Here is a 27,815-nt window from a genome sequence, read left to right on the forward strand (position 1 = left end):
GTGTACTATTTTGTACCTGTTAATCTGTCAAGTGCCTAGATACTGTGAAAGTCCAGGCAAAAGTAAATACCGGTTGGTGTTTTACTCCAATACTTTTGTAAGCGTACTGTAGCGCATTTTTCTGCCCTCATAAGTGCATACCACATACCTACCTCTAAGCAGTGTACTATTTTGTACCTGTTAATCTGTCAAGGGCCTAGATACTGTGAAAGGCCAGGCAAAAGTACTCACCGGCTGGTGTTGTACTCAAATACTTTTTTAACCGTACTGTAGCGCATTTTCTCTCCTCATAAGTGCATAACACATACGTAAATCTAAGTGGTGTACTATTTTGTTCCTGTTAAAGTCTCAAGGGCCTAGATACTGTGAAAGGCCAGACAAAAGTACACACTGGCTGGTGTTGTACACAAATACTGTTTTAAGCGTAGTGGAACGTATTGTACTCCCCTCATATACGATCTAAGTATGTCAGGCAGAGAAGTGCCAGGACGTGCACAGAGGAGTGGCAGAGGCCTAAATTGATGAGGCAGAGGTCGCAGCAGACTAGGGGCGAGTGGCAGCAGCTAGCAGTCGTGTCTCGACCAGAAGCCCATCTGCTGTCATTAATTGGTTAACTCGGTCATCCAATTCATCCCAAGTGACATCTGACACCCCCAGTCAACAGTCAGTGGGTTGTATAGCAATTATTTATAAGTGTAAGGCTACATAGTAGCCTGTGTTTGTGGGAGGGGCGTATGGCTTTAAGAACTCACGGCTCACCTCTGTGGACGCGCCGCGAGTTCTCTACAGCAGCAAGAAGTGACGCACGCAGTCAGCTGACTGGGTCAGCTGATCGACACTTCACATCGCGAGCACGCCACAGGTAAGAGCGCACACTGCCGGGGACTTGCGGCGGGCTAACGGCAGTTTCTTATCCACCACGCCCGCCATGAGTATCCCGTGATAGCTATATCCAGGCACCCTATTGTCAGCCAGCCGCGCTGGCTGACTCTTGTACTGCACTGCTTGCCGACTCTGTCACGCTACTAGGTTCCGGTAAATCAGGGGTGTCATACCAGGTGCACACTTTATGTACTAGTCTCCTGTTTGCGCATATTACGCGTTGTGACTTGACTATTACATGCACACAGGTGGTACTTCTTACTGATATCACATCTTAGGGTACTATATGTTAGGTTAGCATCACGTCACATGGCGCTCCCTAAATGACACTATATGTTTTATGTTACCAGTTTCAGTTAATGTTATTCAAGTCTACTTAGTGTTGGCTCTGTGATATTACATACTATATGGTTCTAGGGTCCGGCTCAGTCACATATTACAGGGTACGGGCTTAGTGATGCTATAAATTATATGTTATTACTCAGTACTTGATGTTGGTTTTGGCTAAGTTATGTTACACGGTTTGGCTCGGCAGTACTATGTTGATCGAGGCACTATATTACACATTATTCCAAAATGTATCTTACTGGCTTACTGATTCTAGGTCTCATGTTAGTTCACATTATAGTCATACTATACACTATGTTATTCCACAGTACCTGGTTCAGTGGTGGCTAATTATGCTACACGATATTAGCTCTTGATTTATGCTACATGTTGTTCATGATACTACCTTACATGCTGAACCAAACTACGATACTGACTTATTGATACTATGTCTCATGTCAGCTCACGACATAGGTTACTGATTAGTGATGTTATTTTGTGTGAATTCCTAACCACTTGGTACTAGTCTTATGATGTTATATGCTATTAGTGTTGGCTCAAGTTATGTTACATCGGCTCAGCAATACCATATGTTATATCTGGTCACGCTGCGGATTGATTCCTTCCCATACTAAAATCATGTTATGTCCCCTTTTTTACATCCCAGGTTCTCGTTCATCATATACCCTAAACGGTTCTATGATCTAGGTAAGAGCTAGAACCAGACAGCCCGACCTTCTATGCTTTCTTTGTCGGCATTTATTATGTAAATTTTTTAGGCAACAAAATCTGGTGAGCGTGGTTGATACAGTTAGCGGCGATTATCGTCTACTCCCTCTTACTACGCCTTTATTAGGTAAAGCTCTCTGATCTGGTTGGTGCCCATGTTTCAATACGACAAGCACTTAATTTCTCATTCTATACGTTACAGGCCTAGCAGATAGGGTCTAACCAGAGTTTACGGTCAGTACTGGAATAGCTACTGTAGGCACGTACAGGCTTTTCACATCCTCGCATGCATCAGAACTGTTTTAATATTTAGGTAAGGTCCCATGCCAGCTTTTATAGGTTATACTAGGACAGTGTTAATATTGGTTTCTTGGTAGGTGATCATCTTCAAGGTCGGCGCTTATTTGGAGTTGGGCTAACAGTTACAGCTGGCAGCAGGTTCTCAGCTTCACGTAGATTACTACAGCCTAGATATTCAGGTAAAGGTCCACCATGAAGCAGTTATTTGTATTACCGTATGCCTTCACTGACGTGTAGTTTCTGTAGGTGACTCTCCGGGATCAGTGGACAGTAGCAGATACATACTTGGAGATAGGATTCTGGGTTCTGGGGCTTTCAGGTAAGCCAGGTCCTAGTTTAGGTCAGGTTGGTCTAGGAAGCAGAAAGGGTCATGAAGTTATTTATGTTCTCTCATTTCAGGTATTTCTCGCTTCACGACTAAGCGGATTCGTTTACACATTCTCAGGCCTCCCGCTTCACGGCTAAGCGGGCTCGTTAATACACTTCACATTGCGTTAAGTAAGGTTCGTCCTGTGTGCAGTAGATTGTCTCGGGTGGCTGGTCGCTTTATCATCAAGCATGGCATTTATAGTTTCTTTTTGTTCAGGTTCCATTGTGAACGAGCAGTCCCCACATAGGGTAAGCCACGCACTATTGGGTGCTCTACACACTTCACGTACCCATCACGTTTCTGGGGGTTGACACGGTGGCAGTTAATAGGTTAATCACGCTTGGTCACGTTCTGCTGCACGGTATTCAGCTGTTGCTGGATTGGGGTTATGTTTATACTTTTGTAGTCACTTCAGAACTTGTCACGACTTCAGGTTCTCTCACTTTTCTCCAGGCTGACACGGCTTCGGTCTTCCGTACGCACCATCTCGTGTTACGTGGTTAGATCACTCTAGGAGGCCCTAATTTCTGGTGGTTAGCCTGCCTTCTGGCTTACGAGTAATCTCAGTCAGACAACTGAGGTCTGTGTCATTTCGGATATCTTTCAGAAATGTCTCACAACTCTGATATCGAGGACTCAGCCTCAGTCCTGGAAGAAACCACCAGAATGTCTGATCACACTAGTATTTCCTCTTTGAGGAATTGGTCTATACCAAAATTGACTGCGGAGCTAGTCAGGAGAGGAATCCCTTACCCTGCTACTGCCAGAAAAGCAGAACTATATCGTCTACTATCGTCAGATACGGCTGGGCCCAGCAATGAGGAAGTGTCAAACTGTACCTTGCATACCTCTCTAACCCAATTACACGCTCTAGTTAACAGTCTCTCCTCGTCCCTCACGGATATGCAGTCTAGAGTTGAGGCCATAGAAAACAGGGACTCGGTACCACCCACGCCACAGGTCCCAATCCAGACGCCAACTCACGCCGCCCCCACAGGTACCCCTCCAGCTATTCCTACTATTTCCCCAGCTCATTTTATACCACCCCATATAAAGAAAGATATCTTAGACGGGAAAGATATCAACCTAGCTTCTCTTGTCATAGCAACACATGATCTAATGGAGAATAAGACAATCGCTTGTGGGGATGTCTCTGTGGTTTTGAAATCGAAAGATGTTCGCCTTAGTAGGAAATTATCCTTGTCAGAATTTATCATGGCATTTAGCATATACCGTGACATCATTTGTACTACAAAACCAGAGAGAAGAGAAGAGCTGGATCACTATCTATACAAGGTGACTGAGTTATCACACAAATTCTACGACTACCATAGGTCTTTTTCGGCCAAAGCGGCAGCTGCATTAGGTCAATTTGGATACACCATTAATTGGGCTTCAATTGACACTGAGATTTTCTGTACTCATTTTGCTGGGTTGAAGACGCCGGTTTGTGCTAGATGTCAAGCTAGTAGTCACACGGCTGAATGGTGTAGCTCCTCAAGTACAGAGGTCAGTGGCGCTCTGGCGAGGACATCCTCTTTAGCACAGCCCAGGGTACAGAAATCCTCAGGGATAGTAGACAAATTAGGAAGGCCCATTAGGTACTTAGGGAAATCTCAGATATGCAATAATTTTAATTACACGGCGTGTAATTATAATCAGTGTAGGCTTCTGCACGTCTGTGCCATTTGCTTCAGGGCCCATCCTAAAGTGGCTTGTCCACAGAAGAGCGAGAAATCCTGACTAACCGTCATAAATGTAGAATCCCTGGAATCATTCTTGGCCGATCACCCTGACCCGGCTTTTGTTAAGTTTCTTCTTTCTGGGTTTAACTTTGGTTTCCACATAGGCATCGTAACCTCATACGAATGTAAAAATCTTCAGTCCGCCCAATCGGATCCTCAGGCGGTTGATATTCTCATCAAAGCAGAGGTTGACAAGGGTTTTGTCATTGGCCCTTTCAGGGAGTCACCGTTTGATATATGGAGAGTTAGCCCCATTGGGTTAGCGATAGGGAAATTTAACAATAAAAAAAAAAAAGGTTGGTGTATGACCTGTCTGCTCCCCATTATTCTTCCGTACCCAGCATTAATTCTCTAATTCCAGCTCATGAATTCGGCCTAAAGTATTCGTCCATTGATGAGGCCATTGCCAAAATTTTAAGCATGGGTCGGGGAGCCTGGCTATCCAAGGCCGATATAACAGATGCGTTTAAATTACTCCCAATTATGCCACAATTATGGAAGTGGCACGGCATCAATTGGAGGGATAGCTACTATTTTGCTACGAAACTTACGTTTGGGGCCAGAAGTAGTCCCTGGTTATTTAATGAATTCGCCTCTGCTCTCCATTGGTTGCTGGAAAATAGGTTTTGTTGCTCTCACGTCATCCATTATCTGGATGACTTCCTGCTGATCGAACCCCCCTCCTCTATTCCTAGAGATCTGCAAGTATTACTCGCTGTTTTTTCTCAGATAGCAGTTCCCATTTCTCCAAGAAAAGTTGAGGGCCCTACTAAACAACTCACATTCCTAGGTATTGTCCTGGACACTCAGGAAAAGGAGGCTAGACTTCCTGTTGAAAAACTTCAGAATATCAGAGCAGTCATTCATAAATTGGTAAATGTTCCCCAGATTACCAAAGTAGAGTTACAGTCAGTACTTGGCATGCTCAACTTCGCAATGCGAATAATTCCACAGGGTAGGACGTTTATTTCTCATCTGTTAGTCCTCCTATCTGCCGTTCCAACCCAAAATACTGTCATACAGCTGGGACAGTCGGCCATGTCAGACCTGCTAATGTGGGATAACTTCCTTAGGTCATGGAATGGGATTTCATTTTTTATCCCCAAAGTCAAAAATCAGTCACCTCGTATTTTCACGGATGCCTCCTCCATATCTGGGTTTGCAGCCATTTGGGAAGGTCATTGGTTGGCAGCTCCATGGCCCCCTGGGATTTATGGCATAACAGGTTTTTCACAGAATTCAGCACTTTTTGAACTCTTTCCTATCGTGGCGGCAGCCCAGGTATGGGGAGAAGCGTGGCACAGGTCCACTGTGTTATTTGTATCTGACAATGCCGCCACTGTCGAGATACTGCTGAAAGGTAGATCTAGCAGTCCACAGATCATGTCCCTGGCCAGAAAATTAGTCTGGTTATCTCTGCATCATGGGTTAAATTTCACAGCAGCTCATATCAGTGGTATCCAAAATATAGCGGCAGATGCTCTCTCTAGACAGAAATTCTCTCTTTTCTTCCAGGTCATGCCGGAAGCAGACGTGACAGGCACTCAGGTTCCACAGTTTCAATCCCTGATTCTGGATTGAGAGAGCATCTTCAGATAGCCAAACAGCTAATAAATAGGTCTCTGTCTGTCAACACGCAAAGAATCTATTCTACTGCCTGGAATACGTTCCTGAAGTTTCAGTGTAGACACCCGCACAGTGATCCACACTCAGTATCTTTCATTCTCGCATTTATTGGGTTTTGCCATTCCACATTACACCTGGCACACAATACGGTAAAAATATATCTGGCAGGTATTCAATATCATCTATCACTAGTCAATCCGGACAAACCTTCTATCTTTACCTCCCACTTGGTAAAGTCGGCCCTTAAAGGCATACAAAAGGGAGAACTGACCAAATCCCTTCGAGGTTGCCCATCACGGGTGATATGTTCAGACGTCTGTCAGATACCTTAGACAAACATCCATTCGGTCATCTCAACAGTATCTCCCTGAAAGCTGCTATTTACTTGGGTTTTTACGGTTTCCTAAGACCAGGAGAATTCACTTGTAAATCAGTTAAAGAGAACTATGTCCGGGTAGGACAACTAAGAAAAATGCCAGATCATTATGTCTTGTCTCTGTTGTCCACTAAAACGTCCCTGCCAGGTCACGTGACTAATGTTTGCTATTATCCTACCTTGCATAAGTGGTGGGGTCCAGTTTATGTCTTCACAGAATTGTTTGCATGTTATCCAAGTTGTTCAGATACTGATCCGCTACTCGTCTTCGATGGCACGCCCTTGACCACTGCAATTTTCATCAAATATCTTCGTGTTCTGGTCAAGTCTCTAGAGGGCAATCCAGCGGAACTGACCGGACATTCATTCAGAATGGGTGCAGCTTCCTCAGGTTCCAGACATGGAGTCCCAGCTCATATTATTAAGTCTATAGGCCGTTGGAGGTCTACCTGTTATATGCGCTACATTCCAGACCCCAAGAAGGAAGTAGCTGATGCTTTTAGATCTCTTGTTATGTAAAAGTTTTCATTAAAGCATAATGTTTATTATCTTGGTGTTTTGCCCTCTATTTCCTAGGTGTGCTCTGACGCGGCAGTTATGGCACACTTCAAGCGGCTTAGTTAGTACTGTTGATTATGTTAGATAGGTTCTTACGCCATTCATCTTTTCTGACAGTAGTCCTGACCACAAGTGTAAGGCTACGTAGTAGCCTGTGTTTGTGGGAGGGGCGTATGGCTTTAAGAACTCACAGCTTACCTCTGTGGACGCGCCGTGAGTTCTCTACACCCACCCTCCCATCCCCCTTTTTTCCTTTTTCTCATCATTTATACATAGGCCATGCCCTCTATTTCCTAGGTGTGCTCTGACGCGGCAGTTATGGCACACTTCAAACTGCTTAGTTAGTACTGTTGATTATGTTAGATAGGTTCTTACGCCATTCATCTTTCCTGACAGTAGTCCTGACCACAATATTAAGTTATATTAAATATTATTTAAAAATTTACAAGTCACATGCAGATTACAGGCGTCGCTATTAGAATCACTGCCGCAGAGCGTCTGGATGTGGCAGCAGGGTCGGGAGACCATATGGCATCACAATTGAAGAGATTAAAGAGATTTTTTTATTTAATTTTAATTTATTTGAATTTTTTTAATCCTTTTTTTAGGATCCATTGGAGGGCAAGTATGGTGCCAGCAGCCGCAGTTATTCCAGCTCCAAGTAGTGGAAGTGTTACGAAAATTACAAATCTGGATAAAATTTTTTGAAACCAACTGTTGGCAAAACATTAATCTCAGAGTTCCCCTCACTCAGGCTTATGGAATGGACTGTTGCAGAAATTTCTACAACTTAAACTGCCCCCCTTTTAAATCCACCCTTGATGACCTTGTCACATATAATACTACCTCTTTTTTTATAGCACTTTTATCACAGATTTTAGTGTTTTTTGAAGATTTTATTTTTTGCACTTCCATGTTCTGTAATCAGGGCTGTAGCTCCGATGAGGCGAATGAGGCGATCGCCTTGGGTGCGTGTTGCAAGTGGGCACAAGGGGGGTCCAGCACACATAACACTGAGGCATTGATTCCCAACTAGGGTGCCAGAACATTTTTAGATTTTTCTGTCCAAGCCTGCGCACCTTTGAGTTATAGGGGTACAGGCCCGGTTGGAGGGAAGTCTGTGGGCAGTGCCGGGACGGGTGATGCTGCAACTCCAATCCTCATGTATCCTCCATCTCCTGTGGAGCAGCTCTGGACTCTTGATTCTCCCTGGTCCCTCAGCAGAATCATGTGGATGGAGGGAAGGAGCAGGGGCAGCACTTACAGAGGCCTACTCAGCTTCAGGTAGTGCACCTCCACCCTTCTTTCACTCTTCTACACCTCTCACCCCTCGTAACCTCTCTGTAACCCGTGGACACCCCTCTGTTATCCCGTACACCCCTCTGTTACGCCTGTATGCCCCTCTGTCACCCATGTACACCCATCTGTCACTGTGTGGGGTAATGCGGGAGGCATTGTGTGTGCTTGTGGGGGGGCTGGAGCCATCCCCATCTGGCACAGGACATCATAGAATCTGCAACACAAACATATTAGTATTAGGCTCTGCACTTTTCGAGCATTATCCTCCCCTCTTCCCTACAAATGACTCCAGCCTCCCCCAAACACAATGCCACCAGCCTTCCCACAATGCACAAGGGGGGAGATTTATCAAAACCAATGCAGAGGAAAAGTTGTCCAGTTTCCCATAGCAACCAATCAGCTTGCTTCTTCAATTTTTTACAAGGCCTCTGCAAAATGAAATAAGAAATCTGATTGGTTGTTATGGACAACTTTTCCTTTGCATAGGTTTTGCTAAATCTCCCCCAATGTTTCCACCAGCCTCAGACATGAATATATTAGAGATCGCGGGTATGGATGTATTTGGGGATCTAGGGATATAAATGTGTTTGAAGGTCAAGCAATATGAATATATAAGAAAGGACAGGAATGTAAATGTATTTGGGTTGTGGGAATATAATTGTATTTGTGGTCTGGTAATATGAATGTATTTAGGGGTCTAGGAATGCGAGTCTATTTGGAGGTCTGAGGATATGAATGTACTTAGGGGATGGATCTAGGGATATGAATGTATTAAGAAGGGATATCCTGACCCATTGTTGTTCATTGTGACACGGAGCATCCAGCTTTATTGTTTGTGTCTGCAACAGAGCTAGCTCCTAAATGCAGATTTGCATGTAGCCATAGTAAGAACTCTGTGTTGTGATCTTCCTTTTTAATTCCTTCCAGAAATATAAAACTAAGGCCTGGCCTACAAGAAGACTTTTTGTGACACGGCAACACAATAAGTTTAAAGGGGTACTCCGTTGGAATTTTTTTTTTTTAATTCAACTGGTGCCAGAAAGTTAAACAGATTTGTAAATTACCTCTATTTAAAAATCTCAATCCTTCCAGTACTTTTCAGCTGCTTTATGCTCCACAGGAAGTTCTTTTCTTTTTGAATTTCCTTTCTGTTTGACCACAGTGCTCTCTGCTGACACCTCTGTTAATGTCAGGAACTGTCCAGAGCAGGAGCAAATCCCCATAGCAAGCCTATCCTGCTCCGGACAGTTCCTGACATTGACAGAGGTGTCAGCAGAGAGCACCGTGGGCAAACAGAAAGGAAATTCAAAAAGAAAAGAACTTCCTCGGGAGCATACAGCAGCTGATAAGTGCTGGAAGGATTAACATATTTAAACAGTAGGGGACGGAGGGCATATGGATACGCGTCCCGGTACTCAAGGACGGAGGGCGTACCTGTACCATATCTATCAGCAGGCATCCCGTGGCAATGCCTAGGGGACCCCCCCCCCCTCCCATGTCGGTGATCACCACAAATCACCGGTCAATTCAGACCGGCGATCCGGGCCAATCGTGTCACTGGTGACCCGATGGCCCGGAAAATAAGAATGATCGGAGCTGAGAGACAGCCACGATCATCCTAAAGGATAGCAGCGAGGTGGCAGTGTTGCCACCCCCTCCTATCCCCTGCCATTGGTTGATCAGGCTGACGACCAATGGCAGTTGGGGTCGGGGGGGTTAGAGTTCATTTCCCCCGCTCTGCCCACCGATCAAAGTCCGGGCAAAGCGGGCGGGAACACGAGCGGCGAGGTGGGGGGGGAGCATGGCTGGCTTACCTGGACCGGCGGAGGCGGCATCCTTGAGCAGCGGCGGCAGCAGGAGGAGCGGCGGACGGAAAGTGCGGCAGTGGAGGAGGCTGCAGTGAAGATCGCGGTAAGTGATCTTCTCTGTGGCCTTCTAAAAGCTGTATAACTACAACTCCAAGCATGCCCAGAGAGCCAAAGGCTGTCTGGGCATGCTGGGAGTTGTAGTTTTGCAACATCTGGAGAGGTCACAGTTTGGAGACCACTGTGTAGTGGTCTCTAAACTGTGGTCCTCCAGATGTTGCAAAACTACAACTTTCAGCATGCTCTGACTGTCTGGGCATGCTGGGAGTTGTAGTTTTGCAACATCTGGAGTGGCACAGTTTGGAGACCACTATACGGGGGTCTCCAGACAGTAGCCCTCCAGATGTTGCAAAACTACAATTCCCAGCATGGCCAGACAGTCAGGGATGCTGGGCATGTAGTTCTGCAATATCTGGCCCTTCAGATGTTGCAGAAGTACAACTCCCAGGATGCCTAAACAGTCTGGACATGCTTGGAGTTGTAGTTTTGCAACATCTGGAGGGCAACAGTTTGGAGACCACTACTTAGCGGTCTCCAAACTGTTCTTCCCCAGTTGTTGCATAACTACAACTCCTAGCATGCCCAGACTGTCCAGGCATGCTGGGAGTTGTAGTTCTGCAACATCTGAAGGGCCAGATATTGCAGAACTACACGCCCAGCATCCCTGACTGTCTGGGCATGCTGGGAATTGTAGTTTTGCAACAGCTGGAGGTACATGGGTTGGAATCACTGAGCTAGAGTCTGTTTTCTAACTCAGTGGTTCCCCACTAGTGTGCCTACAGCTGTTGTAAAACTACAACTTCCAGCATGTACGGTCTGTCAGTGCATTCTGGGAGTTGTATTTTTGCAACAGATGAAGGTTTGGGGCACCCCCTTTATGTGAATGTACAGGGTACATTAACACGGGTGGGTTTACAGTGGGTTTCCATCTACAAGCTTGAGCTGCGGCAAATTTCCCGCCGCAGCTCAAACTCAAACTTACTGTGAACCCCAGCCTGTGTGAATGTACCCTAAAAACACTACACTAACAGATAATAAAAAGTAAAACACTACATATACATATACACCCCCTTACACGTTCTGACATGAACGCAAAAAAAAAAACCAACCACATGTGACCCCATTTTAGAAACTACACCCCTCACAGAATGTAACAAGGGGTATAGTGAGCCTTAACAACTCACAGGTCTTTGACAAATTTTTCGTTAAAGTTTGACATGAAAATTAAAAATATGTTTGTTTTTTTCCCCTGAAATGCTGGTGTTACCCCAAATTCATTTTCACAAGGGGTAATAGGAAAAAGCCTTTCAAAATTTGTAACACCATTTTTTCTGAGTAAGAACATACCCCATATGTGGATGTAAAGTGCTCTGTGGGCGAACAACAATGCTCAGAAAAGAAGGGTTTTTGAGAGAGAATTAGGCTGAAATTGAAGGCTGTGTGTGTTTACAAAGCCCTCATGGTGCCAGAACAGTGGACCCCCCCCCCCCCCACATGTGACCCCATTTTGGAAACTACACCCCTCATGTAATGTAATAAGGGGTGCAGTGAGCATTTACACCCCACAGATGTCTTACAGATTTTTTGAACAGTCGTCCGTAAAAATGAAAAATATAATTTTTCATTTGTACAGCCCACTGTTCCAAAGATCTATATAAATGATAAAACTTCGCACACCACTTTTCATGGTAAAGTAGATTTAGATTTTATTAGCAATCCAATAGTTAAACAGTATGACGTTTCGGTCCTACCTGCACCTTCATCAGATCTATAAGTTATACAAACAAAGATATCAAAAAAGGGGAAAAGAAGTAAACAAAATGTTTAGTAACATAATGGTTAAGGAAAAAAGAAACATAATTGAACAGTAATATCCAAGTAATGGCCGACTAGAATCCAATCAATCTCTGTAGTAACTAATGGGATCATCAATTTACAGAGAACTGGTACCTAATCATACAGTGGCAAGTATCATAGGATCTAAAATGCAAACTAGGACATGACACAGCCGTGGACAGGATCAAATATACGTATTAAAGGTGAATGAAATACCATAAACGGGGTATGTCATAGGTATATAACCTGCAAGATCTGATGTAATCTATACAAACGGGTATAACAATGTATAAAGCATGTGAGTGAAATACCGTAACCAGGATATGACATAAGTATATAGCCTGCAAGATCTGTTATCATATATACAAACGGGTATAACAATGTATAAAGTATGTCATGTAGAGCGGATATAACCTTAGGGTTCTTATGGAAACTTACCCGGATTGCTGTGGAGGTCAGAGTAAAGAGCCGGCATATAACCGTGTGTGGAGGTAGTCTGAAGTGCGACCTATGGTCGCTGGAGGCATCAGGAAACTGAGGTGGAAGGGGAGATGTTTAAATGTGGTAAGGAAGTGATGTCACTTCCGGTTTATGCAGGCATGAATCGGCCGAAGATAGGGGGATGCAGAGTTAAACATGCATGTAGGAGTATATGTGGATGGTCTATGTGGGCAGGGGATAAGAGATGGTAAAGTTGGGTTACCTGTTGTGCCTGGGGTTCTGGAGCCTCCGTCGGTTGTGAAACCGGAAGAGCGGTGCGTCATGTGACTCGGACCGTGGAACGCAAATGCGTTCCACCCATAGTAATGGATGAGAATGGAAACCGGAAGTGACGTCGTGGAACGCAAACAGCGTTCCACAGTGCAGGAAATGTGCCAGAATAGAGGAGAGTGTGTTAAACTAAGTGTAATGAAGTGATGTATGGGAAAAAGGTGTTATAAATGGGAGAGAACTAATGAATAGAGAAAGGGGTAGCCATATAGGAGGATATAAGTTTTTTTTCTGTTTCATACACCCTTGACACTGATTTTGTTCATTACACATAATTCTCCACTTATATCCTCCTATATGGCTACCCCTTTCTCTATTCATTAGTTCTCTCCCATTTATAACACCTTTTTCCCATACATCACTTCATTACACTTAGTTTAACACACTCTCCTCTATTCTGGCACATTTCCTGCACTGTGGAACGCTGTTTGCGTTCCACGACGTCACTTCCGGTTTCCATTCTCATCCATTACTATGGGTGGAACGCATTTGCGTTCCACGGTCCGAGTCACATGACGCACCGCACTTCCGGTTTCACAACCGACGGAGGCTCCAGAACCCCAGGCACAACAGGTAACCCAACTTTACCATCTCTTATCCCCTGCCCACATAGAGCATCCACATATACTCCTACATGCATGTTTAACTCTGCATCCCCCTATCTTCGGCCGATTCATGCCTGCATAAACCGGAAGTGACATCACTTCCTTACCACATTTAAACATCTCCCCTTCCACCTCAGTTTCCTGATGCCTCCAGCGACCATAGGTCGCACTTCAGACTACCTCCACACACGGTTATATGCCGGCTCTTTACTCTGACCTCCACAGCAATCCGGGTAAGTTTCCATAAGAACCCTAAGGTTATATCCGCTCTACATGACATACTTTATACATTGTTATACCCGTTTGTATATATGATAACAGATCTTGCAGGCTATATACTTATGTCATATCCTGGTTACGGTATTTCACTCACATGCTTTATACATTGTTATACCCGTTTGTATAGATTACATCAGATCTTGCAGGTTATATACCTATGACATACCCCGTTTATGGTATTTCATTCACCTTTAATACGTATATTTGATCCTGTCCACGGCTGTGTCATGTCCTAGTTTGCATTTTAGATCCTATGATACTTGCCACTGTATGATTAGGTACCAGTTCTCTGTAAATTGATGATCCCATTAGTTACTACAGAGATTGATTGGATTCTAGTCAGCCATTACTTGGATATTACTGTTCAATTATGTTTCTTTTTTCCTTAACCATTATGTTACTAGACATTTTGTTTACTTCTTTTCCCCTTTTTTGATATCTTTGTTTGTGTAACTTATAGATCTGATGAAGGTCCAGGTAGAACCGAAACGTCATACTGTTTAACTATTGGATTGCTAATAAAATCTAAATCTACTTTACCGTGAAAAGGGGTGTGCAAAGTTTTATCATTTATATACACGTAAGGATTGGGATTCCTAACTCTAGCACCCACGACATTTTTGAGAGTGACGTATTTCTGCATAAAAAGTTCCAAAGATCTGTCAAATGCCAGTGGGGTGTAAATGCTCACTGCACCCCTTATTAAATTCTGTGAGGGGTGAAGTTTCCAAAATGGGGTCACATGTGGGGGGGTCCACTGTTCTGGCTTTGTAAACGCACCTGGCCCCTGACTTCCATTCCAACCAAATTCTCTCTCCAAAAGCCCAATGGCGCTCCTTCTCTTCTGAGCATTGTAATTTGCCCGCAGAGCACTTTACATCCACATATGGGGTATTTCCATACTCAGAAGAAATGGGGTTAAAAAATTTGGGGGGCTTTTTCTCCTATTACCCCTTGTGATAATGAAAAAAATGGGGTAACACCAGCATTTTATTGAAAAAAATTGTTTTTATTTTTACGTCCCAATTTTACGAAAGTTCGTCAGTCACCTGTGGGGTGTTAAGGCTCACTGTACCCCTTGTTATGTGCCTTGATGGGTGTAGTTTCCAAAATAGTATGCCATGTGTTTTTTTTTTACCGTTCTGGCATCATGGGGGCTTCCTAAATGTGACATGCCCCCAAAAACCATTTCAGCAAAATTTGCTCTCCAAAAGACCATTGTCGCTCCTTCCCTTCTGAGCCCTCTAGTGCACCCACAGAGCACTTTACATCCACATATGAGGTATTTCCTTACTGAAGAGAAATGGGGTTAAAAATTTTGTGGGGCATTTTCTCCTATTACTCCTTGTGAAAATGAAAAGTTTGGGGTAACACCAGCATTTTAGTGTTAAAAATTAAATTTTTCATTTTCATGTCCCACTTTAACGACAGTTCGTCAATCACCTGTGGGGTGTTAGGATTCACTGTACTGCTTATTATGTTCGTTGAGGGGTGTAGTTTTAAAAAATTGTATGCCATGTGTTTTTTTTTTGTTTTTTTTACTGTTCTGGCATCATAGGGGCTTCCAAAATGGAACAATCCCCCCAAAAACCATTTCAGCAAAATTCGCTCTCCAAAATGCCATTGTCGCTCCTTCCCTTCTGAGCCCTCTAGTGCACCCACGGAGCACTTTACATCCACATATGAGGTATTTCTTTACTCAAGAGAAAATGAATTACAAGTTTTGAGGCCTTTTTTTCTTTTTACCCCTTGTAAAAATGAAAAAAAATGCCATAATAACATTTCAGTGTAAAAAATGGAGATTTAAATTTTTCTCCTCCATTTTGCTGCTATTCCTGTGAAACACCTAAAGGGTTAACAAACTTTTTGAATTTCATTTTGAATACTTTGAGGGGTGCAGTTTTCATAATTGGGTCCATTATAATGGATTTCCAACATAAAGACCCTCAAATTCACTTCTAAACTTAAAGGGGTACTCCCGTGGAAAACTTTTTTTTTAAATCAACTGGTGCCAGAAAGTTAAACAGATTTGTAAATCCATATGTTTAATACTAGCGCTGGAATGGATCCCCTTAGAGGCTGCCTTGATACACAGGAGGGGATTCTGACTGGTATCCACTAGAGATTACAGGCTAGTATACAAGAAAGGGTATGTGTATCGGCGCACAAAAAAGAGGAATGATGGTACGTGGGTTAATTGTACTTACTATAGTCGACACTGTAGTGAGTGAGATGGTGACGATGATTTATTCAGGTGTGGTAGAAATTTTGAACGGGTAGAGGGCTCCCTTAGAAAGAAAAAGATTTGTACTAATAAAGAAAAGAAAAAATAATGATGATGGTAGTGCAATGGTAGAATTCTCAGGCACGTCTTTATAATATATACACAGATCACCGCTATAGAACTCACATTGAGAACGTCCTGTGTGAGTTGTAATGCTTCTATGTTGCTATAGTGGCGATCAGTAAGACTTCTTGCAACAATGTCCGTTGTTATTATAGATACACTATGACAGGCATGCTGTATTTGGTCTTAATGTATACTCCGCTGGTATGTGATACTTCAGGGCAACGTCCAATCTATATACTATAATACAAGATCGATGTTTAGAATTAATATATGGGCAATTAGTGAAACAGCAGGTACATAGGTAATCAGCTGTTTCATGCTATGAAAAATTCTGCAGCCATAAATGATCTATGTAAGCATTATCTGCTGTTCCACAATATGTAAGTCTAGACAGTTTTGCAGAGCCACCGCACTATTGGCCACAAGTGGCTTTAGTACGTTGCCTAAAAAGAAGTGAGCGGACACATGACTGGACTCGGCGTGGTCCGCGTGCATATACAACAACCAGGAGAATTCGCGTTCCAGTTATCCAGTATATGCAGCACTTCCAATAGGCAGATGTCAGGTGAGTTAGTTTATTCAATAATCAAATTATACTGCTGGGTATCTGGTTCCTTTGATTTCTGTTCACGATCCTGAAGATGTAGAGTCCTTGGAGATGCCAGGAGATGTCCTGGTGGTCGGATCCTATGATGTAGTGGAGAGTATCCCGGGGGTTTGCAGCGGGTAAAAACATTGAGAGAACTGCTCCGGACGGAAGCGTCTCACTGGTGTTGCCGCGCTGTGAGTTGCCGCACTGCTATGTGACATCACAATTACAGCAGGGCGTAAGGGCCAAAAAGCATCTGACGCGTTTCAGTCGGAACGCCGACCTTCATCAGAGATGAATGATGATGACCAGCCACTGTTATTTATGCCGAAAGAACTCCCTGATGATCCAATATATCTCTCCTCAATAATCCAGTGGTATTCTTCACTGGATCTCCTATATAGTTAAGGATCTAGAGTACACATGTTTAACCATGAATATTACATGTATATAGAGGTCCTTTTTACCACGCATCGGTCCTGCACTTTAATAACCCTACCTAGCAGGATCCCATGATTTGTACTTTCATATATGCAGCAGTCCTGTATCATTGCTGCAAAAAACGCATAAGAATCGCACATATCCAAAAAAGCCGTCTGAATTGTGTCCAAAAAGTCAACATGAACATGGTTTAAACAGTGTTCAAGGGAGCAGATGCACAAGTAACATAAAAAGAATATAAAAATATGTTTCTATAATTTAGTTCCTTTCAGGTGGAGTTTTAGTTCTTTATTTGGTGCTTCTTAGAAGAAGGCAAATAATTCCAGATCCATATTCAAACCAAATGGTGATATAGTGTTTAGGTTAAAGATCATATGGCTTTCTGCCCTCGACATAGCCGCTATATGGTCCCCCCCCTCTCCAATGTTTTTTTTACCTTCTCTATTCCAAAAAAATTGGATTGTGTAAATGAAGCATTATGCTTCTCTGCATAATGTTTGGAGAGGGGGTGGCTCAGGAATCTGCGTTCGATATTGTAGATGTGTTCCCCAATTCTTGTGGCTAGGAGGCGTTTAGTTCTCCCCACGTATGTTTTGCCACAAGGGCATTGTATCCCATAAATCACGTCCGTGGTTTTACATGTAATATGAGACTTTATAGAATATTTGAAAGATCCATCCCAGCTCTCCACTTTACAAATGGGGGATCTTTTGGTCCCTGTTTTTTTTACACCCTTTACATAAACGGCACAGGAAAAAAACTGATTGTTGGAAAAATGATGATAATATTGGATTGTTATTATTTTCCTTCTTCTTTACTGTGGGTGCCACTTGATTCCCTATGTTTGTTGTTTAAAAAAAAATAAATGATGGTTTCTCATGTAGCATTTGTCATATGATGCGATCTCCCTTCAAAATTTCCCAATGTTTTGACACGATTAAAAAAAAAAATTACTTTGATTGTTAAAAGTAGTAATGATTGGGATTTTGATATTTCCTGAGATTTCGTTATTGTTTGTCCTTTGTTTTTTTTATTAATAGGGTGTCCCGATCCGTGTTCTCCACTTCTTCCGCCTTTACAAGTATCTCTCTTTGGTATCCTTTTTGCAGGAAGTCTCTTTGTAGATCTTTTGCCTCCATTTTGTATTCTTCAACCTTGGTGCCATTTCTTCGTAATCTAATGAACTGACTTCTGGGAATATTATGGAGCCAAATTGGAAGATGGCAGCTATCCGTCGCCTTCCGGTATGTCTTGGTTAATATTTTGTTCTCCTCAATAAAAATTGTCAGGTCCAAAAAATTCACTTCTGTGCAGCTAATGGTAGGAGTAAAGCTAAGATAACTCATTTTTATTTAAATTACTTAAAAATTCATTTAAAAGTGCTTCGGATCCATTCCATATAAAAACTATGTAGTCAACAAAACGCCGCAGAGGACCAGATTTGACGCTAAACCTACCCCTGGGATCCTGCTAGGTAGGGTAATTAAAGTGCAGGACCAATGCGTGGTAAAAAGGACCTCTATATACATGTAATATTCATGGTTAAACATGTGTACTCTAGATCCTTAACTATATAGGAGATCCAGTGGAGAATACCACGGGATTATTGAGGAGAGATATATTGGATCATCAGGGAGTTCTTTCGGCATAAATAACCATGCCTGTCACAGTGTATCTATAATAACAACGGACATTGTTGCCAGAAGTCTTACTGATCGCCACTATAGCAACATAGAAGCATTACAACTCACACAGGACGTTCTCAATGTGAGTTCTATAGCGGTGATGTGTGTATATATTATAAAGACGTGCCTGAGAATTCTACCATTGCACTACCATCATCATTATTTTTTCTTTTCTTCATTAGTACAAATCTTTTTCTTTCTAAGGGAGCCCTCTACCCGTTCAAAATTTCTACCACACCTGAATAAATCATCGTCACCATCTCACTCACTACAGTGTCGACTATAGTAAGTACAACCCACGTACCATCATTCCACTTTTTTGTGCGCCGATACACATACCCTTTCTTGTATACTAGATTTGTAATTCCCTTCTATTAAAAAATCTTAATCCTTCCAGTACTTTATAGGGGCTGTATACTAAAGAGAAATCCAAAAAAGAAATGCATTTCCTCTGATGTCATGACCAAAATGCTCTCTGCTGACCTCTGCTGTCCATTTCATGAACTGTGCAGAGCAGGAAAAAATCCCCATAGCAAACATATGCTGCTCTGGACAGTTCTTAAAATGGACAGCAGAGAGTACTGTGGTCATGACAGCAGAGGAAATGCATTTCTTTTTTGGATTTCTCTTTAGTATACAGCCCCTAAAAAGTACTGGAAGGATTAGGATTTTTTTTATAGAAGTGATTTACAAATCTGCTTAACTTTGTAGCACCAGTTGATTAAAAAAAAAAAAAAAAAAAGTTTTCCACGGGAGTACCCCTTTAACTGGTCCCTGAAAAATTCAGATTTTGAAATTTTCGGGAAAAACTGGAAAATTGCTGCTATACTTTGAAGCCTTCTGATGTATTCAAAAAGTAAAAACATGTCAACTTTATGATGCAAACATAAAGTAGACATATTGTATATGTGAATCAATATGTAATGTATATGACATGTCCCTTTTCCTTACACGCAGAGAGCTTCAAAGTTAGAAAAATGCAAAATTTTCAAATTTTTCCAGAAATTTTCAAATTTTTCACCAAGAAATGATGCAAGTATCTACGTAAATTTACCACTAACATAAAGTGGAATATGTCACGAAAAAATAATCTCTGAATCAAATTTATAAGTAAAAGCATCCCCGAGTTATTAATACTTAAAGTGATAGTGGTCAGATTTGCAAAAAATGCTCCCGTCCTTAGGGTTATAATGGGCTCCGTCCCCAAGGGGTTAAATAGAAGTAATTTACAAATCTGATAACTTTCTGGCACCAGTTGATTTAAAAAAAAATTGGTTTCCAGCGGAGTACCCCTTTAATATGAGGTGGTGATTTGTATGTGGGCTGGTGGTGTTTGTGTCCCCGAGCTGCTTTTTACTCCCAATCTCCCTGCATATCTACTGAAGTGCTCTATCCCTACAGTCACATCTGGTGAATGGCTCACTTCACCTCATAGAATATGCCCCAATGGTAATATTGTAAAATATTCAAACATCATTAAAGTTTGTTGACTTATGCATTTTCGTCCACTAGATGTCATTCTGTTCCACATTTTGTTGCCTTGTAGACTTGTAAACTGCAGTCAGAGGCAACTTTTAAGAATGATGGTGTTTTACTTTTTCATGGGTTTATTTTCAGTAAATATACTTATTTGGTAACAATTGAAGCTAAAGAAAAATAATGATAACTGATACAGTAAGTTTGGTGGTTTCAATGGGACCATTTTTCATAGTAAAGCAGAGAGCGTAACTAGAAAAGCCTCAAAGTAAACTATTGATTGGAACTTCTTAGTCTCCTTTCACTCTATAAATTCATCGTTTTAAAGACCCGTTATAATGTTGCATTATGAAAACCCTTAAAATCGGCCGTTAAACGGCCGTTACAAAATCCCATACGGCCGTTGCAAAATCCCATTATAGTCTATGGGAGTTTTACATTATCTGTTTTAACCTGTCATAGCCTGTAGACCCAGTTTTTGAATTTTTACAAGTGGTAATAGGAGAAAAAGCCACCCAAAATTTGCAACCCAATTTCTCTCAAGTAAGGAGATACCTCATTTGTGTATGTCAAGTGTTCGAAGGGAAGGAGCAACAATGGGATTTTGGAGATTGAATTTTGCTGAAATGGTTTTTGGGGGGCATGTCACATTTAGAAAGCCCCTATGCTGCCAGAACAGCAGAAAACCCCACATGGCATACCATTTTGGAAACTACACCCCTCAAGGCACGTAACAAGAGGTCCAGTGAGCCTTAACACCCCACAGGTGTTTGACGACTTTTCGTTAAAATTGGATATGTAAATGAAAAAAATTTTTCACTAAAGTGCATTTTCCCCCCAAATTTACCATTTTTACAAAGGGTAATGGGAGAAAATGCCCCCTAAATTTTGTAACTCCATCTCTTCTGAGTATGGAAATACCCCATGTTAGAATGTAAAATGCTCTGCGGGCGAAAATGACCCCCAAAATTTGTAACCCCATTTCTTCTGAGTTTGGAATAACCCCATGTGTGGACATCAAGTGCTCTGTTGGCGAACTACAATGCTCAGAAGAGGAGGAGCGTCATTGAGCTTTTGGAAAGAGAATTTGTTTGGAAGGGAAGTCAGGGGCCATGTGCATTTACAAAGCCCTCCCGTGGTGCCAGCACAGTGGACCCCACACATGTGACCCCATTTTGGAAACTAGACCCCTCACAGAATTTAATAAGGGGTGCAGTGAGTATTTACACCCCACTGGCGTTTGACAGATTTTTGGAACAGTGGTCCGTGAAAATGAAAAATGTTATTTTATTTTCACGGACCACTGTTCCAAAAATCTGTCAGACACCTATGGGGCGTAAATGCTCACTGTACCCCTTATTACATTACATGAGGGGTGTAGTTTCCAAAATGGGGTCACATGTGGGGGGTCCATTGTTCTGGCACTATGGGGGCTTTGTAAACACACGTGGCCTTCAATTCCGGACAAATTTTCTCTTCAAAATCCCAATCGTGCTCCTTCTCTTCTGAGCATTGTAGTTCCCCCGCAGAGCACTTTACATCCACATATGGAGTATTTTCAAATGGGGTTACAAATTTTGGGGAGCTTTTTTTTCCTATTTCCCTTGTGAAAATGAAAAACTTAGGGTAAAACCAGCATTTTATCAGCTCCATTGGGGGACACAGACCGTGGGTGTATGCTGCTGTCACTAGGAGGCTCGACACTATGGCAACAAGAGAAATCGGATCCTCCCAGCAGGGAATACCCGCCCACAGGCACCTGAGGTAACCAGTTTTAGCTTAGTGTCTTAAGGAGATGGACATGGTCTGGAATTCTCTCCAGACCAGGTCTTATGTTTTATTATTTTCCTAGTTAGGGATGTGTTAGTTTTTTATTCCTTTTTCTTTCACGTTTTCAGGTGGGGATTCAGGAACTGTGGCTCACTGTCTCCCCATTGTGATTGAGGGGGCACAGACATTGCGTATATGCGCTGTTAACCCCCTCTCGCCAACGGTCAACGCCTGGGGTTGTACCTCATTGGTCCGGGTCCCCCTATTTCCCAGCTCGCCTCGCTCGCACATGGTAGCTCGGCGTGATGCAGGTGACAGAAAGCTGACTGAAGACCTCATAGAAGACTTCATTAGGAAAGTTCTTCTGACTGAGGTGAGTATATTCCCTTTCTCCTAGGTACAGCCTTGCAACCTCTGGAGACCCTCACTTTTTGCCCACTTTTTCTCAGGGGCTGGCCTGGTCAGGTTTTTTTTCTATATTTATTGAAAAAACTGGGGTGAGCAGGAGCATTTTTGGACTGGGGCACAGCTTTATTCAGAGGGCACTATACTTTTCACTTTCCTGAACGATATGTGTGTGTGGTGTGTGTGTGTTTCTTTAAGCGGCTGACAGCCACAGCGTTTTTACTATGCGGGCGCATGAAGCGCCGGCTTACTTTCGCTTTCGGCAGCAGTCTGCTGCCGGCGGCGTCTCGCTCGCTTCCCCGCAAGCACATATGCGAATGACATGTGCGCTCGGGGAGAGGAGCGGGCGTGGGCGCCATTACTGACCTTCTTGTCAGAAGCTGAGGGCGCTATAGCTCCTCCCCCTCTGTTGTTGGGGCTTCTGAGAGACGCGAATTAGCCTCCAATCAGCGCTGTGCGCGCGTTGTGGGAGGCAGGGGCCAATCAGCAGTGCCCCTGCTCCTGGCCCGCCCCTCTTTTGCTATTGGCTGGCATTTCTCCCTTCTTTATCTACACTAGAACGGAGTTCTCCTCACAGCAGCTGCCCTGGGGTCACAGACTTGGGCTGCACAGACAACTGGAGCGTTAGTTCATCATTTTGTCTGTAAAAGCTGTAATTCCAAAATGCCTGGTTCTGCTGAACCCATTTTCTCCCTCTAAATAGTTAACTGGAGTGTTAGCCACTCATTACAACTGTAAAAGCTGTATCTCAAAACTGTCTGGTTCTGCTGAACCACTTGTTCTGCCTGCTCCACTGCTCCCCAGACCCCCCTGCTATTCTACCCTGGTTGTCTACCACACCCGGTGGGTAAAAAAAAAAAAAACCAAGCCTGGGTTTTCTCCCTCCCCCAGTCTATATCCGACTTGGCTCAGGCCTCCCGTTATGTGGTGACTGCATTGGAGAGGACCTCCCGGCCCTCCGGAGTGTCCCACTCTCCTCCTATACTGATGCTCTCGCAGTGTCATGGGGGTGTTTTTCATCTGACTCATCCTCCGAGTCTTCTGGCAGGCACGGGCGCTCCCCTCACTGGCATCGCTCCGTTACTCTGCCCTGTAGCAAGCGTCGCTCCCCTAGAGGACGCTTCTATGGTCGCCGCTCTGGCTCTCCAGACCTGCGTACCTGTTCAGTCTCCCCCTCTTCCAGGGCCACCTCACACGTTCCCATTCACCTGGAGAACTTGTGGATGCAGTTTCCGATTCGGCCTCTGATTCAGAGGACCACACAGATATGTCGGACATGGTGCACTCATTGGTCTTGGCCACAAGAGACACCTTCCATCTAGAGGACCCAGGAGCTTCGGACGTGGCTCCAGAAGTCTCCTTTTCTTCGTGCCCGACCGGCACCCAAGACCTTCAGTTCTCACGCGGAATTTTACGCCCTGCTGGTATCCGCCTGGAGGCACCCTGACAAGAAGTTTCAGGAAACTTAGAAGGTTCAAGCACAGTATCCCTTCGCCAAGGACCTCTTTGCTCGGTGGACCTCCTCTCCAACTGTGGATCTGCTGGTCTCCCGCCTCTCTAAGGCGCCTACCGGGCCCTTGCCTAATGCGGCTGCCTTCAAGATCCAGCCGACATGAAGGTGGAGACTTTGGCAAACTTTGCGTTGAGACAGCAGGATCTTCCTGCTTTTGCTTCGGCCTGGGGGTCAAGGGCCCTTTCAGTATGGTCTCCCAACTCCGCCAGGGTAGTCTTCAAGATCCCTCTGGAGGATTTATTTAATCTAGCTCCCGATGCTCCGCAGCTGGAGATTTTCTGTTCCATGCGCAGCCACTGCGCTGCCTTTGCCACAAGCTACCTGGTAGCCACCGTCCCTCCATGTGGCTTAAAGCCTGGAATGTGGACGCCGCCTTCAGGAAGTGAGGCGTCGGGCGGAAAAGAGTTCTTTATTACCTCTGGATACGGCTCACAGAACCGCTTTCCGTCGTAAGTCCTCCTTCGGGTTCTGCGGACCTTTGCGTCCAGCCGGGCGCCTTCTCGGGAGGTCGGCTTTCCGTTCAGGCCGTTTTGCGGCCCCATCAGGCACCCATAGGTTTTCCTCGATCTGATGGGTCGCCCACACCGGCCGACCTTTCTCGGGTGGTTGGTCGCCTCTTACTCTTCCGGGATGCCTGGACTACGCACATTCATTGTCCCGGTTCCTTCAGGAGAACATTTGAGGTTTATTCCAACCTCTTTGTGGTCCCCAAGAAAGGCGTTTCTGTTCGCCCAATCTTGGTTCTCGAGTATCTCAGCCAGCATCTTCTGCTTCCCATCCCGAATGGAGTCTCTCCGTTCGGTGCTGGCGTCCCTGGTTCATGGGGAATTTTCATTCCTCGGTGGACATCAAGGATGCCTGCCTCCACATCTCATTGTTCCGATCATCAGCGGTACCTCCGCTTTGCAGTTCCGGACGGTCATTTTCTATTGTGGCTCTCCATTTTGGTCTGGCCACTTTTCCGCGGACCTTCAACAAAGTCCCGGCACCTGTGATAGCCCCTTTTACGGACAACAGTTGTTTCCGTGATTCCTTACTTGGACGAATTTCTGATCAGTCTTAATCTCAACCTCCAGACCTTGTCTCTCTTCGGTTGGATGGTCATTCGGGACAAGTCCAACCGCTTTCCTGGGGCTCCAGTTCGACACGGCCTCTGCCCGCTTTCAACTCTGCCGACCACTCAACTCTTATCAAGATTCCGATGACTTCAGCACCCTGCTCCAGTTTCCATTCACTTTTGCATGGATGTCCTCGGTCGGTAAGTGGCGTCCGTGAAGGCCGCGCCATTTGCCCAGTTTCATCACGACCTCTTCAATTGGTGATTCTCTTCCAGTGAGACAGGTCTCCATTGTCCCTCGACAGTCTGTCAGTCCCTTCTATGGTGGCTTCGTTTCCCCCCTGCTTTTTCGGGGGCGCTCCTTCCTGCCCCTCCCTGCCAGTCTGTCGGGCTGGGGAGGTGTTTTCAAGGACCGGCCGGTCTGGGGCCTTGGTCCCTCGAGAAGCCCTTTTCCCCTTCAACATGTTGGGGCCTAGGGCAATCCTTTCTTTGCTTGCTTCTTGGGAAATTCCCTTCTGGGCGGAACTCAGGTTTCCGGCCATCTCAGCGCTTTTCATTCCGGGCGTTTCTGGGATGTGGTCTTTCTCAGCCGATCCTCAGCCGTCCAAGGCAAGTGGTCCCTACATCCGGAGGTGTTTGCAGTGATCTGCAACCTCTGGGGCGCTCCAGGCATGGACCTCTGCACGTCCCACCACAACCAAGCGTTCCTCTTTCTTGGTCGGGCTTTGCCCTACCTTTTCTGTTTATTGGTCGGGCTTTGCCCTACCTTATCTGTTTCTTCCCTTTCCTCTCTTTTTGGGGTCCTGAGGAAACTCACAGCAGAGGGCGTTCCCGCCATTCTCGTGGCCCAGACTGGCCCGGCGGGCGTGGTACGTCTTCGTGGTCAGGCTCCTGCACTACTTACCTCTGCACCTTCCCTATCGTCCAGACCTCCTATATCAGGTCTCCTGTGCCACTTACCGTCTCTACTTTTGACGGCGTGGCGGTTGAGACAGCGGTTCTGAGGACCCGCGGTTTCTCTTCCCAAGTGGTTCACACCATGCTGAGGGCTCACAAGCCTTCCTCTGCAAAGATTTTCCACCATACCTGGTGGTCTTATTTCTGTTGGTGTGAAACTCAGCCTTTTTCTCCGGTCGGGGTTGGCTTTCGGCCGTTTCCATTCTTTTTCAACGTTCTTTGGCGTTCAATTATAATGTCCGAACCTAGTTCAGGGAGTGGCACAAGCTGCCCCTCCTTATCAGTCCCCTTTTTTCCCTCGGGACTTACACTTGGTCTTAGGTGCTCTGCAGGACGCCCCTTTTGACCCTCTCAGGGACATTTCTTTCCCAGAAGGTGGCGTTCCTTATTGCCCTTACCTTTGTTAGGAGGGTGCCAGAGCTGGTAGCTCTTTCCTGCCGTTCTCCCTTCCTGGTGGTATACCAGGACAAGTTGTTTTCCGTCCATGTCCGTCCTTCTTACCTGAGATGGTTTTTGACTTTTTCATCTCAATGAGAACATCGTCCTACCGTCCTCTTGTTCGGCCCCTTCTCATCCCTGGAAGCGTTTGTTCCACAACCTGGTTGTGGTGAGGGCTGTTCGGACTTCTCAGTCACTCTTTTCTCTCGGCAGTGTGACCCCCTTTTTTGTTTTTCCAGAAGGTCGTTGTATAGGACAACCTGCTTCTACGACCACCATTTTTCGGTGGATCCGGTCTGCTCTTTTTGGGAGCTTACCGCTGCAAGGGGAAGATCCCACCCTTCAGGGGTTTGGCTCATTCCACCCATTTTTTGGGGCATCCTGGGCCCTCCGCTACATGGCTTCGGCCTTGCAGTTCTGTAAGGCGTCCGCGTGGTCGTCTTTGTACACTTTCTCAAGGTGCTACCAGATTCATGCCTTCGCATCGGTTGATGCTACTCTGGGCTGTAAGATGTTGCAGACGGTGGAGGTCCAACCGTCCACCTGTCTGATTCCTTACCCACCCAACGGACGGCTTTGGTACGTCCCACGGTCTGTGTCCCCCAATGGAGCCGATAGAGAAAAGGAGATTTTTTATGCTTACCGTAAAATCTCTTTCTCGAAGGATCCATTGGGGGACACAGCTCCCCCCCCCTTTTTTCTGGTGTTCCTATTTAGTTATCTGTCCGAAGGTGTATTCAGTTGCCTTTTTTTCTGATTGCTCGGACAGTTTGTTGTTTTCACTTGACCTGTCGGTCTTCTTCTATTGCTCTGGAACTAAAACTGATTACCTCAGGTGCCTGTGGGCGGATATACCCTGCTGGGAGGAGCAGACTTCTCTTGTTGCCATAGTGTCGAGCCTCCTAGTGACAGCAGCATACACCACGGTCTGTATCCCCCAATGGATCCTTCGAGAAAGAGATTTTACGGTGAGCATAAAAAAAATCTCCTTTTTTCATTTTCCCATCCAACTTTAGCCCCTTAAGGACCCAGACATTTTACACCTTAGGACCCGGCCATTTTTTGCACATCTGACCACTGTCATTTTAAACATTAATAACTCTGGAATGCTTTTAGTTATCATTCTGATTCCGAGATAGTTTTTTCGTGACATATTCTACTTTAACATAGTGGTAACATTTTTTTTTGGTAACTTGCATCCTTTCTTGGTGAAAAATCCCAAAATTTGATGAAAAATTTGAAAATTTAGCATTTTTCTAACTTTGAAGCTCTCTGCTTGTAAGGAAAATGGATATTCCAAATAATTTTTTTTTATTCACATATACAATATGTCCACTTTATGTTTGCATCATAAAATTAAAATATTTTTACTTTTGGAAGACACCAGAGGGCTTCAAAGTTCAGCAGCAATTTTCCAATTTTTCACAAAATTTCCAAAATCACAATTTTTCAGGGACCAGTTCAGGTTTGAAGTGGATTTGAAGGGTCTTCATCTTAGAAATACCCCACAAATGACTGCACCCCCCAAAGTATTCAAAATGACATTCAGTCAGCATTTTAACCCTT

At 44.4% G+C, this 27,815-nt stretch overlaps 1 protein-coding gene across 17 annotated transcripts in view; it reads left to right on the top strand.

Annotated features, from left to right (window-relative positions):
• The window catches only part of LOC130368988 (uncharacterized), an 86,237-nt gene that overhangs the window by 25,692 nt on the left and 32,730 nt on the right, over positions 1–27,815 (top strand). For 7 of the 17 annotated variants that reach the window (XM_056573572.1, XM_056573571.1, XM_056573575.1 and 4 more), the window contains exons 3-4: positions 1,877–1,917; positions 1,989–6,906. In XM_056573572.1, coding sequence (XP_056429547.1) covers positions 4,774–5,934 — 1,161 coding nt within the window. In that variant the 5' untranslated portion in view covers positions 1,877–1,917; positions 1,989–4,773 and the 3' untranslated portion in view covers positions 5,935–6,906. Of the gene's footprint in view, positions 1–1,876; positions 1,918–1,988; positions 6,907–7,521; positions 8,198–18,057; positions 18,193–18,815; positions 18,919–27,815 lie in introns of those variants that run through there. The other 10 variants (XR_008892635.1, XR_008892631.1, XR_008892634.1 and 7 more) reach the window with 8 other exon arrangements.

Source organism: Hyla sarda, chromosome 4 (assembly GCF_029499605.1).
Source record: "Hyla sarda isolate aHylSar1 chromosome 4, aHylSar1.hap1, whole genome shotgun sequence".
NCBI classification, from domain to species: domain Eukaryota; kingdom Metazoa; phylum Chordata; class Amphibia; order Anura; family Hylidae; genus Hyla; species Hyla sarda.